The 15,187-nt window shown below is 50.9% G+C and overlaps 1 protein-coding gene across 4 annotated transcripts in view; it reads right to left on the bottom strand.

The window, feature by feature from the left end:
- LOC144592961 (collagen alpha-1(XV) chain-like) overlaps positions 1-15,187 on the bottom strand; it is a 225,484-nt gene that overhangs the window by 104,825 nt on the left and 105,472 nt on the right. For all 4 annotated transcript variants that reach the window (XM_078398342.1, XM_078398339.1, XM_078398341.1 and 1 more), the window contains 2 exons: positions 9,569-9,770; positions 1,266-1,366 (listed from right to left, as the gene is read on the bottom strand). In XM_078398342.1, the coding sequence (XP_078254468.1) occupies positions 1,266-1,366; positions 9,569-9,770 (303 nt within the window). The remainder of the gene's footprint in view (positions 1-1,265; positions 1,367-9,568; positions 9,771-15,187) is intronic.

Genomic DNA, 15,187 nt, shown 5'->3' with positions numbered 1-15,187 from the left:
GGGGGACGGGGCGGTGACGTCACCTTGTCCCGTATTTGGGAGTGAGATAGTTGGCAACCCCTAACTCCACGATCCCTCTGCACATCAAAGCTGTTAAGGGTCATGCTATTAACTGTGTGCTCTCTTGCATGGGCACCTCGGTCTGCAGACAATGGAAGGGTAGGGATCATGTGCGGGCAGATGAGGTTAGTTTATCTCAGCCTCATGTTTGGCACATGTGGGACGAAGGGCCTGTTCCCGTGCTGTACAGTAGTTCTATGTTCTAGTTTAAAAAAAAAAATCCAACATAAACTTTATTCTAAGTAAGAAATATGTACAACACAGGAACTGTGCAAAAAATTCTTCCCGCATTCTTGGAGGCTACACATACATTATATTCGTCAGATAGTGCTTTCAAAATGTTACCCCCCCCCCACTCATGTGGCCCCATAGGATGAATCCCTTCCCTTATTTGAGGGGTGTCTCCACCACACCCCCCCCCCCCCCACTCGTACTTCATTTTGAATTAGATTTATTTCTGAAGCACTTTCACTCCACCTGAGCCATGACACATACCCAATAAACGCACTCTAACAATAAATAGACAATAGACAATAGGTGCAGGAGGAGGCCATTCAGCCCTTCGAGCCAGCACCGCCATTCAATGTGATCACGGCTGATCATTCTCAATCAGTACCCCGTTCCTGCCTTCTCCCCGTACCCCCTGACTCCGCTATCCTTAAGAGCTCTATCTAGCTCTCTCTTGAAAGCATCCAGAGAATTGGCCTCCACTGCCTTCTGAGGCAGAGAATTCCACAGATTCACAACTCTCTGACTGAAAACGTTTTTCCTCATCTCCGTTCTAAATGGCCTACCCCTTATTCTTAAACTGTGGCCCCTGGTTCTGGACTCCCCCAACATTGGGAACATGTTTCCTGCCTCTAACGTGTCCAACCCCTTAATAATCTTATACGTTTCGATAAGATCTTCTCTCATCCTTCTAAATTCCAATGTATACAAGCCTAGTCGCTCCAGTCTTTCAACATACGACAGTCCCGCCATTCCGGGAATTAACCTAGTAAACCTACGCTGCACGCCCTCAATGGCAAGAATATCCTAGGATAGTGTTGGTGTGCGGACCCGGTGGGCCGAAGGGCCTGTTTCCGCGCTGTATCTCTAAACTAAACTAAACTAAAGTAACCCTGTCCGTGCACGCCTCATGGTGCCCTTTGTAATGTTGACATGAAGCTAATAATTCTCTCCCGTGACCCTGGTTACCAATTTACCTTGGTGCTGGTTTCACTGTGAAGAATTTCACTTCCCGATCCGATTTCTCCTTTGGGTCCTTCTCGACTCTGGTCGTGACTTTCGATGCTCAGGCTGGGGGCTAGGCACAATTAAAATTCATAAAATTAGCATTCAAACAGTGCAAGAGTTCTGTGAAGGCTAATGTATTGCTTTTAACGTAGAAAATAGTTGCAGGAGGAGGCCATTCAGCACCGCCATTCATTGTGATCATGGCTGATCATCCACAATCAGTAACCCGTGCCTGCCTTCTCCCCATATCCCTTGGTTCCACTAGCCCCTAGAGCTCTATCTAACTCTCTTTTAAATTCATCCAGTGATTTGGTCTCCACTGCCCTCTGTGGCAGAGAATTCCACAAATTCACAACTCTCTGGGTGAAAAAGTTCCTTCTCACCTCAGTTTTAAATGGCCTCCCCTTTATTCTTAGACTGTGACCCCTGGTTCTGGAGTCCCCCAACATTGGGAATATTTTTCCTGCATCTAGCTTGTCCAGTCCTTTTTTTAATTTTATACGTCTCTATAAGATCCCCTCTCATCCTTCTACAACTCCAGTGAACACAAGCCCAGTCTTTCCTCACATGACAGTCACTCCATCCCAGTGATTAACCTCATGAACCTACGCTGCACTGCCTCAATAGCAAGGACGTCCTTCCTCAAATGAGGAGACCAAAACTGCACACAATACTCCAGATCTGGTCTCACCAGGGCCCTGTACAACCGCAGAAGGATCTCTTTGCCCCTGTACTCAAATCCTCTCGTTATGACGGCCAGCATGCCATTAGCTTTCTTCACTGCCTGCTGTACCTGCACGCTTACTTTCAGTTTTTGACGTAGAGTACGTTTCTGAAAATCCTGACTACGGGTGCTGTCTGCACGGAGTTTGCACGTTCTCCCCGTGACCTGCGTGGGTTTTCTCTGAGATCTTCGGTCTCCTCCCACACGCAAAAGACGTGCAGGTTTGTAGGTTAATTGGCTTGGTGTAAGTGTAAATTGCCCCAAGTGTGTGCAGTGTTAATGTGCGGGGATCGCTGGTCGGTGCAGACTCGGTGGGATGAAGGGCCTGTTTCCGCGCGGTATCTCTAAACTAAACTAAACTAACCTGGACTCTATGAGATTGTGCTCAGCTCAGTGGGTTGATCGGCTACTGCAACTGGCCCCGTGTCGGTGGGAGGGAGGAGAAGGGAGGTCGACAGGACTTGGGAAGTAAATGGCACAGTTGGTATTGCTCTGAATGCTAGCATAGACTCTCGGGGCCGAATGTCCTCTTTCTATGTTGTAAGAAACATGAGGACAATTCTCAGTACCATCATCAGATGGCCAAAGGTGATCAATAAAGTTCTATCACATCATAGACAATAGACAATAGACAATAGGTGCAGGAGGAGGCCATTCGGCCCTTCGAGCCAGCACCACCATTCAATGTGATCATGGCTGATCATCCACAATCAGTACCCCGTTCCTGCCTTCTCCCCATAACCCCATACTCCGCTATCCTTAAGAGCTCTATCTAGCTCTCTCTTGAATGCATTCAGAGAATTGGCCTCCACTGCCTTCTGAGGCAGAGAATTCCACATATCGTATCGTATCGTAAGGCAGGAGAATGGGGTTAGGAGGGAGAGATAGGTCAGCCATGATTGAATCTCTCCTGATATCTCAAGAATCTATCTTGATCTGATTGTACCCAAGGGGTACTGATTGTGAATGAGGGGTACTGATTGTGAATGCTCAGCCATGATCACATTGAATGGCGGTGCTGGCTCGAAGGGCCGAATGGCCTACTCCTGCACCTATTGTCCATTGTCTATGGATCTCTCCTATCTAGACAAAATCCTATGGTCTAATCTTCTTGTCCGTATCACATTTCATTGCCTGTTAGTTTATTCTGTGGACTAACTTTCAATTCTACTGGCCCTTACAACTTGGTTTGATTTAGAAAAAAATACTTTAAGTCTCTGGGTCCTTTAAGAGAATGTGAATTGCTTGTGCTCCCAGTACATCAAACACTGCGTTTGATCTCCCCTGCATTTCCCCATCGCTGCTAACAATTATTGGTCCGCGCTCCAGTTTCGTAGCCTTCCCAGGGTCTGACCACATCTGTACGGTTCTGAGGTGAAGTGGAGAACTACCAGGGGAGAGTCCATTTCTATTCAACTTGTGTGTTTCCAGCAGGAAACGTCAAGAGAGCTGTTTCTATCAAGAGAGCTGTTCATCAAATATTTTCTGGATAGAGTCATCGAGCCTTAGACTGACACAGCATGGAAACAAACCCAACTTACCCACACCAGCCAACACGTCCCAGCTACACCAGCCCATATCCCTCCAAACCCGTCCTATCCATGTACCTGCCTAACTGTTTCTTAAAATGTTGGGATAGTCCCCAGGCTCAACCACCTCCTCTGGCAGCTCGCTCCATACACCCACCACCCTGTGTGGAAAAGGTTACTCCTCAGATTCCTATTAAATCTTTTCCCCTTCACCTTAAACCTATGTCCTCTGGTCCTCGATTCCCCTACTCTGGGCAAGAGACTGTGTGCGTCTACCACTACAGATGTACAGCTGGAGTTGCTATGGATCTCCCTGGAAATCTTCCTGCTTCTGCCGAGCCAATGAACACTTTTCCATGATGCAACGGGGTAGTTACTATTGGGGGGGTGGGGGGTGGGGGGCGGAGGGAAATAATTTAGCTTAATATTCCTCTTTCCCCAAAACATCACAAGTTTTGAAACAACTAACCCAGCCACAATGTGCACAACACTGAAGAAGTCTGGTCTACCCCAACAGCTGCTGACGACCTTCTACCGCTGCACCATAGAGAGCATCCTAACACATGGCATCCCTGTGTGGTACCTCAGCTGCACGGAGGCAGAGAGGAAAGCTCTTCAGCGGGTAGTCCACAGAGCTCAGAGGACCATCGGAACACAGCTACCAGCCTTGGAGGGCATCTACAACACACGATGCCTCAGAAAAGCCACCAGCATCCACAAAGACTCTTCACACCCCTGCAACAGTCTGTTCGAACTTCTACCATCGGGCAGACGATACAAGGCCTTCTACGCCCGCACCTCCAGACTCAGGAACAGCTTCATCCCCAGGGCCATAGCTGCCATGAACCGGTCCTGCTGAGCCGGATGGTCACATCGCACAGTGAACCGGCACAGATCTACTTGCACTTTGTTCTGTTTTAAAACAGTTACAATTTGTTTCATTGGGTTGTTTAAATTAATACTGACTAGCTAATTAATTTATTGCATCGTATGGGAGGCGCATTCCCAATCTTGTTGTACCCCTGTACAATGACAATAAAGATATCTTGTATTGTATTGTATTGTATTGTAGATACTGGATAAAAGGACACAGCATAAATTTGGGAAAAGCCTTTTATGGAATCATTTATCGTGCACAAATATTCAGCTGAACAACAGACCAACTTACACACAGATGGGAAATACCCAAGAGAAATGGCAAGTAAGTGATGCAGATGTTTGCCAAACTCGTGTCCCCATCTCCCCATTGAAAGAAGCCAGAAATGTGCAGAAAGACTCCATTCATAATTATGCGATGCAGATATCATTTCCAGATGTTGCTACATGGAACAGAATATTGATGGTACTGATGGCACAGAGTGCTGCATGGGACAGAATTGGGGGGCCGGGAGGCGGGTTGCCAAGCAACCTCCGTTGAGTGGTGCCAGGGCCTCCGGACCTACTACATTGTCCGGGCCTACAGCGTCCGGGCCTACAGCGTCCGGGCCTACACTGTCCGGGCCTACAGCGTCCGGGCCTACAGCGTCCGGGCCTACACTGTCCGGGCCTACAGCGTCCGGGCCTACAGCGTCCGGGCCTACACTGTCCGGGCCTACACTGTCCGGACCTACAGCGTCCGGGCCTACAGCATCCGGGCCTACAGCGTCCAGGCCTACAGCGTCCGGGCCTACAGCGTCTGGGCCTACAGCGTCCGGGCCTACACTGTCCGGGCCTACAGCGTCCAGGCCTACACTGTCTGGGCCTACACTGTCCGGACCTACAGCATCTGGACCTACAGCGTCCGGGCCTACAGTGTCCGGGCCTACTGTGTCCGGGCCTACAGCGTCCGGACCTACAGCGTCCGGGCCTACAGCGTCAGGGCCTACTCTGTCCGGGCCTACAGCGTCCAGACCTACAGTGTCCGGGCCTACAGCATCCAGGCCTACAGCGCCCCAGGGCCTAATACGGGACAAGGGCGGTCCCGTACGGGACAAACCAATTTAGCCCAAAATACGGGATGTCCCGGCTAATACGGGACTGTTGGCAATAAATGTGGGGCGTGGTGCTCCAGACGCACGCCTTGGCTCTGCGGTGCACGACAAAGCTGAAGCTCTCTGATTCTAATCTCATCTCAGAGGCTGGGGCACGAGGAAGTAACGAGCAGATAGACAAAGGACAGTCAGTGGATGTTAGACACAAAATGCTGGAGTAACTCAGCGGGATGGGCAGCATCTCTGGATGGAAGGAACGGGTGATTTACCGGGCCGAGACCCCTCGTCAGTGGGATGTTGTTTACTTGGATTTTCAGAAGGCCTTTGATGATGTGTCATACGTGAGGCTGCTAAAGAAGATGAGAGCCCCTGGTATTACAGGCAAGGTAATAGCATGGATGGAAGCTTGACTGACTGGCAGAAGGCAAAGAGTGGGAAGAAAGGGGGCCTTTTCAGTAGGGTTGCCAACTGTCCCTTATTAGCCGGGTCATCCTGTATTTTGGGCTAAAGATTTGTCCCGTAAGGGACCGCCCTTGTCCCATATTAGGCCCAGGGGGCGCTGTAGGCCCGGACACTGTAGGCCCGGACGGTGTAGGTCCGGACAATGTAGGCCCGGACGGTGTAGGCCCGGACACTGTAGGTCCAGACGCTGTAGGGCCGGACGGTGTAGGTCCAGACGCTGTAGGCCCGGACACTGTAGGGCCGGACGGTGTAGGTCCAGACGCTGTAGGCCCGGACACTGTAGGCCCGGACGGTGTAGGTCCAGACGCTGTAGGGCCGGACGGTGTAGGTCCAGACGCTGTAGGCCCGGACACTGTAGGGCCGGACGGTGTAGGTCCAGACGCTGTAGGCCCGGACACTGTAGGCCCGGACGGTGTAGGTCCAGACGCTGTAGGGCCGGACGGTGTAGGTCCAGACGCTGTAGGCCCGGACACTGTAGGCCCGGACGGTGTAGGTCCAGACGTTGTAGGGCCGGACGGTGTAGGTCCGGACAGTGTAGGTCCAGACGCTGTAGGCCCGGACACTGTAGGCCCGGACGGTGGAGTAGGAAATAAACTGCAGATGCTGCTTAAAATCTGTGTCTGCTTTCCGGACAGTGTAGGTGCGGACAGTGTAGGCCCAGAGGCCCAGGCGCCACCTAACGGAGGTTGCGTAGCAACCCGCCTCCCATTGGTGGAGCGGGAGCACGTGGGCCGCTGGCTGGGGTGAGGTCACGTGGGGGGCGCGGGTCGGTGACGTCACCCTGTCCCGTATTTGGGAGTGAGGTAGTTGGCAACCCCTGCTTTTCAGCTTGGTGGGGTGGAGTTCCACAAGGGGTCGGTGTTGGGGTCCGCTGCTCCTCATGCTCTATGCCAACGATCTGGATGCTGGAATCGATGGGTTCGAGGTCGGGAATGCGGATGATTACACGAAGATAGGTGGTGGGACAGGTAGTGCCGAGGAATCAGGGAGTCTGCAGAAGGACTTGGGGCAGGTTGGGAGAGTGGGCAAAGACGTGGCGCAGCAAATTAGCAAATTTGCAGATGACACAAAGCTGGGTGGCAGTGTGAACTGTGAGGAAGATGCTATGAGGTTGCAGGGTGACTTGGACAGGTTGTGTGAGTGGACGGATGCATAGCAGATGCAGTTTAATGTGGATAAGTGTGAGGTTATCCACTTTGGTGGTAGGAATAGGAAGGCAGATTATTATCTGAATGGTGTCAAGTTAGGAAAAGGGGACGAACAACGAGATCTGGGTGTCCTAGTGCATCAGTCACTGAAAGGAAGCATGCAGGTACAGCAGGCAGTGAAGAAAGCCAATGGAATGTTGGCCTTCATAACAAGAGGAGTTGAGTATAGGAGCAAAGAGGTCCTTCTGCAGTTGTACAGGGCCCTAGTGAGACCGCACCTGGAGTATTGTGTGCAGTTTTGGTCTCCAAATTTGAGGAAGGATATTCTTGCTATTGAGGGCATGCAGCGTAGGTTTACTAGGTTAATTCCCGGAATGGCGGGACTGTCATATGTTGAAAGACTGGAGCGACTAGGCTTGTATACACTGGAATTTAGAAGGATGAGAGGAGATCTTATCGAAACATATAAGATTATTAAGGGGTTGGACACGTTAGAGGCAGGAAACATGTTCCCAATGTTGGGGGAGTCCAGAACAAGGGGCCACAGTTTAAGAATAAGGGGTGGGCCATTTAGAACAGAGATGAGGAAAAACCTTTTCAGTGTGAATCTGTGGAATTCATTGCCTCAGAAGCCAGTGGAGGCCATTTCTCTGAATGCATTCAAGAGAGAGCTAGATAGAGCTCTTAAGGATAGCGGAGTCAGGGGGTATGGGGAGAAGGCAGGAACGGGGTACTGATTGAGAATGATCAGCCATGATCACATTGAATGGCGGTGCTGGCTCGAAGGGCCGAATGGCCTCCTCCTGCACCTATTGTCTATTGCACACGGTAGGGCCATGCACTTTGCCGGAAGATAAAAAGGCGTCGACTAACTTTCTAAAATGGCGAGAGAATTCAGAAATCAGATATGCAAAGAGACTTGGGAGCGCTGGTGTAAGGTTCCCAAAGGGTTAATTTGGAGGTTGAGTCAGTAGTTAAGCTGAAGACAAATGCTAGCATTCATTTTGAGGAGACCATAGTATAAAAATAAGGATTGTAATGCTGAGGCTTTCTAAGGCACTTGACTGGTCAGACCGCGTTTGGAGTAACAGGAGCAGTCTTGGGCACCGTATCTGAGGAGGGACGTGCCGGCTCTGGAGAGGGTCCAGAGGAGGTCTAAGAGAGAATGATCCCAGGAATGAGCGGGTTAATGATTGAGGAGCTCTTGATAGCTCTGGGCCTGTGCTCACTGGAATTTAGAAGGATGAAGGGAGATCTCATTAAGACCTCCTGAATAATGAAAAAGGTGGACAGGTGTTGGGATGGAAGCTTCCACCAGTGGGAGAGTCTCGGACTAGAAGGCAAAGCCACGGAATAAAAGGACCTTCCTTTAGAATGGAGATAAGGGAGAATTTCTTCAGCCATAGGGTGGCAAATCTGTGGAATTCATTGCCACAGGTAGCTATGGAGGCCAAGTCATAGGGATTTTTGAAACGGAGATTGATAGATTCTTGATTAGTAATGTTATGGGGAGAAACATCGAAACATAGAAAATATGTGCAGGAGGAGGCCATTTGGCCCTTCTAGCCAGCACCGCCATTCATTGCGATCATGGCTGATCATCCACAATCAATAACCCGTGCCTGCCTTCTCCCCATATCCCTCGATTCCACTACTAGTCCCTAGAGCTCTATCTAACTCTCTTTTAAATCCATCCAGTGAATTGGCCTCCACTGCCCTCTGTGGCAGAGAATTCCACAAATTCACAACTCTCTGGGTGAAGAAAAGTTTCTTCTCACCTCAATTTTAAATGGTCTCCCCTTTATTCTTAGACTCTGTGTGGCCCCTGGTTCTATACTCGCCCAATAGACAATAGGTGCAGCAGAAGGCCATTTCGCCCTTGGAGCCAGCACCGACATTCAATGTGATCATGGCTGATCATGCTCAATCAATACCCCGTTCTGTGGAATTCTCTGCCACAGAAGGTTGTTGAGGCCAGTTCATTGGCTATATTTAAGAGGGAGTTAGATGTGGCCCTTGTGGCTAAAGGGATCAGGGGGTATGGAGAGAAGGCAGGTACGGGATACTGAGTTGGATGATCAGCCATGATCATATTGAATGGCGGTGCAGGCTCGAAGGGCCGAATGGCCTACTCCTGGAATTTTTTCTATGTTTCTATGTTTCTATGTTCTTGCCCTCTCCCCATACCCCCTGACTCCGCTATCCTTAACATTGGGAACAATTTTCCTTGCATCTAGCTTGTCCAGTCCTTTTTAAAATTTTATACGGAGGAATGTTGAGATGGAAAAATAGATCAGCCGCGATCGAACGGCGGAACAGACTCGATGGGCTGAATGGCCTAATTCTGGTCCTCTCTCTCTCTCTCTCTCCAGAGTGACCTTATGAAACACTGAAGCTGCTGTGAAATAAAGTTCCACTTGCGAAGGTGTGAGCAGATACCTGTGTCTTCTTGAGCTGCGATGCTCTTCCTTGAGAAGCCTGGCCTTTCCTTGGGAGGCCCCTCTCCAGAGTTGCCCGAGGCGCTCGACTCTTGGAACTCCGAACCCAGCTGACCCGAGGCGGCTTCCCTCTCCTCCGTCACAACAGAAGCCTCGGTGGGGGGCTCACGTACCGGACTGCTGACCAGGTTCCTCCCGACCAACTGGAAAGGAAGCAAATCGAAACATGGAACGGCTGGACCGATTTACAGTGGCCCTAGTGAGACATAGAAACATAGGTGCAGGAGGAGGCCATTCGGCCCTTCGAGCCTGTACGCACCGCCATTCAATATGATCATGGCTGATCATCCAACTCAGTATCCCGTACCTGCCTTCTCTCCATACCCCAAGGGCCACATCTAACTCCCTCTTAAATATAGCCAATGAACTGGCCTCAACTACCCTCTGTGGCAGAGAATTCCACAGATTCACCACTCTCTGTGTGAAAATAAACTTTCCCATCTCGGTCCTAAAAGACTTCCCCCTTATCCTTAAACTGTGACCCCTTGTTCTGGACTTCCCCAACATCGGGAACAATCTTCCTGCATCTAGCCTGTCCAACCCCTTAAGAATTTTGTAAGTTTCTATAAGATCCCCCCTCAATCTTCTAAATTGCAGCTTTGGTCTCCAAATTTGAGGAAGGACATTCTTGCTATTGAGGGAGTGCAGCGCAGGTTAATTCCCAGAATGGCGGGACCGTCGTACGTTGAAAGACAGGAGTGACTAGGCTTGTATACACTGGAATTTAGAAGTGTAAGAAAATAACTGCAGATGCTGGTACAAATCGAAGGTATTTATTTCACAAAATGCTGGAGTAACTCAGCAGATCAGGCAGCATCTCAGGAGAGAAGGAATGGGAGACGTTTTGGGTCGAGACCCTTCTTCAGACTGATGTCAGGGGGGCGGAATTTAGAAGGATGAGACGGGATCTTATTGAAACATTATTAAGGGGTTGAACACGCTAGAGGCAGGAAACATGTTCCCGATGTTGGGGGAGACCATTTAAAACGGAGATGAGAAGGCAGGAACGGGGTACTGATTGTGGATGATCAGCCATGATCACATTGAATGGTGGTGCTGGCTCGAAGGACTGAATGGCCTACTCCTGCATCACGTAACCAGGACAGTGAGAGGTTTTGAGACTGATGATGGCGAGCTCCGGCTGGGTGCCAACCGTGTGCGGTAGAAACTGGTGTTTCTGGGAGATGACTGAGGTGGCATTTGTCTGAAAAATAGGAAAGCTGCCAAGATGGATGCTCGAGGAGCCACCAGAGATACGGCCTGAAGAAGGGTCTTGTGATGTTTGGTGGTTCCGTGTGGGGTGGGAGGACCCGTCGCTCCTCCCGTGCAGCAGGTGGCGCTGCACAGGACAAAGGGAGACGTTTTGTACATAGTTATCTCTGTCTGTACACAGTGTGGGAGCGTGCAGCCAGACCGTGTGTTTGCAGCCATTTTTTAGTTGTCTTGCTGCCAGCATTGAGTTAATGCAATAAAGACTTCTGTTGCACCTGAAAGACTCTCAACAGACATGGAACAAGAGCACGAAAGTTCTCAACCCAAAAACGTCATCTGTTCCTTCTTTCCAGAGTATCACAAAATGCTGGAGTAACTCAGTGGGTCAGGCAGCATCTCAGGAGAGAAGGAAAAACTTTTTCAGTCAGAGAGTTGTGAATCTGTGGAATTCTCTGCCTCAGAAGGCAGTGGAGGCCAATTCTCTGAATGCATTCAAGAGAGAGCGAGATAGAGCTCTTAAGGATAGCGGAGTCAGGGGGTATGGGGAGAGGGCAGGAACGGGGTACTGATTTAGAATGATCAGCCATGATCACATTGAATGGCGGTGCTGGCTCGAAGGGCCGAATGGCCTCCTCCTGCACCTATTGTCTATTGTCTATTGGAATGGGTGACGTTTCGGGTCGAGTCCCTTCTTCAGTGAGTCAGGGGAGGGGGAAACGAGAGATATAGACGGTGATATGGAGAGATATTGAACACATCATCATATCATATCATATATATACAGCCGGAAACAGGCCTTTTCGGCCCTCCAAGTCCGTGCCGCCCAGTGATCCCCGTACATTAACACTATCCTACACCCACTAGGGACAATTTTTTTTTTTACATCTACCCAGCCAATTAACCTACATACCTGTACGTCTTTGGAGTGTGGGAGGAAACCGAAGATCTCGGAGAAAACCCACGCAGGTCACGGGGAGAACGTACAAACTCCTTACAGTGCAGCACCCGTAGTCAGGATCGAACCTGAGTCTCCGGCGCTGCATTCGCTGTAAAGCAGCAACTCTACCGCTGCGCTACATATTGCCCATTGTCTATAAATGAATGAAAGGAATGGAGAGAGATAACGTTGCAATTTCAGATAATTTGGCCTCTCACTGACAATGGAGGAGGCCTAGGTCAGAAAGGGTCCATTGTCAGAGGGAGGCTAAATGTAAATTGGATGAAAGCATCTCACATTTTGCTTGGGAAGCTTACAACCCAATGGTATGATTGGAGAGGGTGCTGCACCAATTAAGGAGAGGTTTGGGCCCAACGGGTCCACTTGGTCTAGTTTGTTCTATCTCTCTCTACATCACTGTCTGTATCTCTCGTTTCCCTTTCCCCTGACTCTGTCTGAAGAAGGGCCTCGACCCGAAACATCACCTATTCCTTCTCTCCAGAGATGCTGCCTGTCCCGCTGAGATACTCCAGCTTTTTGTGTCTGTCGTCGGTTTAAAGCCAGCGCCTGCAGTTCCTTCCTGGCCATGTCTTAGTTGCTTGCCAATTTTGTGGACAGGACTTGTTCTGTACCACTTGAGTGGTGACTATTTGAGAGGGGCACAGTCCTTGAGGAGGCAGAACTTCTCTCATAAAGAGAAGAGAAACATAAGAAAAAGAAAACTCAATTGAGCTTCTGTGGGAGAGGAAATTGAAGCAGATTCTGATGATCACACGATTAAAGTTATTAATAGTCAGAAAGGCAATTGCTGCTGAGCAGAATGTAAAACACGGTCTGAGTTTGGCATTCATTGCCCTTTTTGTACTTTGTCCCAGCGGCACTGGTCTTCACGATGTTTAATCACCCTTCAACCCGACTACGGGCGCCGTCTGTACGGAGTTTGTACGCTCTCCCCGTGACCTGCGTGGGTTTTCTCCGAGATCTTCGGTTTCCTCCCACACTCCAAAGACGTGCAAGTTTGTAGGTTAATTGGCTGGGCAAATGTAAAAATTGTCCCTCGTGGGTGTAGGATAGTGTTAGTGTGTGCGGGGATCGCTGGGCGGCGCGGACCCGGTGGGCCGAAGGGCCTGTTTCTGTGCTGTATCTCTAAATCTAAAAATCTAAAAAACCAACATTTTCTTCTTCATATATTAATATATACCTGTCGGCATTTCTACCTAATTAAACATGAGATACCATTTCCCATCATAATCATCACCGCAGCGTTTATATATAATGGAAAAATGGACATCAATCTATATACTAAAACTGTCGTTTGTTTGTTTGTTTGTTCCTGAACTACAGCCAAAACGGTACACGATAGCGCGACAATTTTAGGCCCACCTTACTCACCGTCGTCCCTTTGGTGCTAATGGAAGAAGTTTCATTGAAATCGGAGTTATATTTTTTAAGTTATTCACATTTTAAAGTTTAAATCTATCTCCTAGCGAGGGAGGGGTGAGGGAGGGGGTGGAGGGAGGAGGAGATGGAGGATAAGAGGGGTTGAGGGGGATGGAGTGGGGGGGAGGGGAAGAGGGGAAGGGGAGGAGGGAGGGGAAGTGGGGACGGGGAGTGAGTGGGAGGGGAAGGGGGGACGGGGAGTGAGTGGGAGGGGAAGGGGGGACGGGGAGTGAGTGGGAGGGGAAGGGGGGATGGGGAAGGGAAGGGGAGGAGGGAGGATAAGGGGAGTTGAGGGGGATGGGGGAGGGGAAAAGGAGAAGGGGAAGGAGAGGGGGCAAGGTGGGACGGGGAGGGGAATGGGGGAGGGGAGGGGAGGGGGAAGGGGAGGGGAGGAGGGGGAGGGAGGGGGAGGAGGGGGAGGGAGAGGGGAGGGGGATAGAGTGGGGGGAAGGGGGAAGGGAAGGGGGAGGAGGGAGGTGGTAGGGGAAGGAGAGGGGGCAAGGTGGGACGGGGAGGGGAATGGGGGAGGGGAGGGGAGGGGGAAGGGGAGGGGAGGAGGGGGAGGGAGGGGGAGGAGGGGGAGGGAGAGGGGAGGGGGATAGAGTGGGGGGGAAGGGGGAAGGGAAGGGGAGGAGGGAGGGGGGAGGGGAAGGAGAGGGGGCAAGGTGGGACGGGGAGGGGAATGGGGGAGGGGAGGGAGGGGGAAGGGGAGGGGAGGAGGGGGAGGGAGGGGGAGGAGGGGGAGGGAGAGGGGAGGGGGATAGAGTGGGGGGGAAGGGGAGGGGAAGGGGGAGGAGGGAGGGGGGAGGGGGAGGGGAGGGGGGCGGAGGGAGGGGAGGGAGGGGGAGGGGGGAGGGGGAGGGGGGGAGGAGAAGGTGCTGCACCAATGGAGGAGAGGTTTGGGCCCAACGGGTCCACTTGGTCTAGTTTCACTTAAGTTTCTCCTCACACCGCAAGTCTTTTGTTACGTTGATTGAAATGTAAGAATAACTCGGGCAGTACAGCTTAAATAATTCGAGGCCTTCCAGCCACCTGACCATTGGGCCCGCCAAGTTCCATGGCGTGTTGATGGGGTGATCACTTCACCACAAAGAGCCTCACTGTAGCTGCGGCCCTGCCTTTCCCACACAGCCAGCTTTGTCTCCCAACTGCAAGTACAGCCACTAATCCTTATAAAGGTCACTTCGGTTAATGAATGTGACTGGGTGGAATCTTCCACGATGGGAATCTGCAATGGGTTGGCTGCTGGAAGGAAATAACCCTTGGCAGTGGCAGAGATCACGGGCACCGTCTGTACGGAGTTTGTACGTTCTCCCCGTGACCTGCGTGGGTTTTCTCCTGGTGCTCCGGTTTCCTCCCACTCTCCAAAGACGTGCAGTTTTGCATGTTAATTGGCTTGGTATAAATGTAAACTGTCCCTACCGTGTGTGTCGGACAGTGCAGATGTGCGGGGATCGCTGGGCGGCGCGGACCCGGTGGGCCGAAGGGCCTGTTTCCGTGCTGTATCACTAAACTAAACTAAACTAAGAATTGTCACTGTGAGCTCCCATTTCCCCTGTTTATCAATCTTAATACCCCAATGAAGAACTCTTTGTGCTTCCATCATAGAAACATTGTGCGGCACGGTGGCGCAGCGGTAGAGTTGCTGCCTTACAGCGAATGCAGCGCCGGAAACTCAGGTTCGATCCTGACTACAGGCGCCGTCTGTACGGAGTTTGTACGTTCTCCCCGTGACCTGTGTGGATTTTCTCCGAGATCCTCGGTTTCCTCTCACACTCCAAAGACGTACAGGTATGTAGGTTAATTGGCTGGGCAAATGTAAAAAATAATTGTCCCTAGTGTATGTAGGATAGTGTTAGTGTGTGGGGATCGCTGGGCGGCACGGACCCGGTGGGCCGAAGGGCCTGTTTCCGCGCTGTATCTCTAAAAAAAAATCTAAAACATAGAAAATAGGTGCAGGAGGCCATTCGG

This window comes from Rhinoraja longicauda, chromosome 4 (genome assembly GCF_053455715.1).
Source record: "Rhinoraja longicauda isolate Sanriku21f chromosome 4, sRhiLon1.1, whole genome shotgun sequence".
NCBI classification, from domain to species: Eukaryota; Metazoa; Chordata; class Chondrichthyes; order Rajiformes; family Arhynchobatidae; genus Rhinoraja; species Rhinoraja longicauda.
The sequence above is the reverse complement of the archived record's forward strand: the minus strand, read 5'-3'. Positions and strand labels throughout refer to the sequence as shown.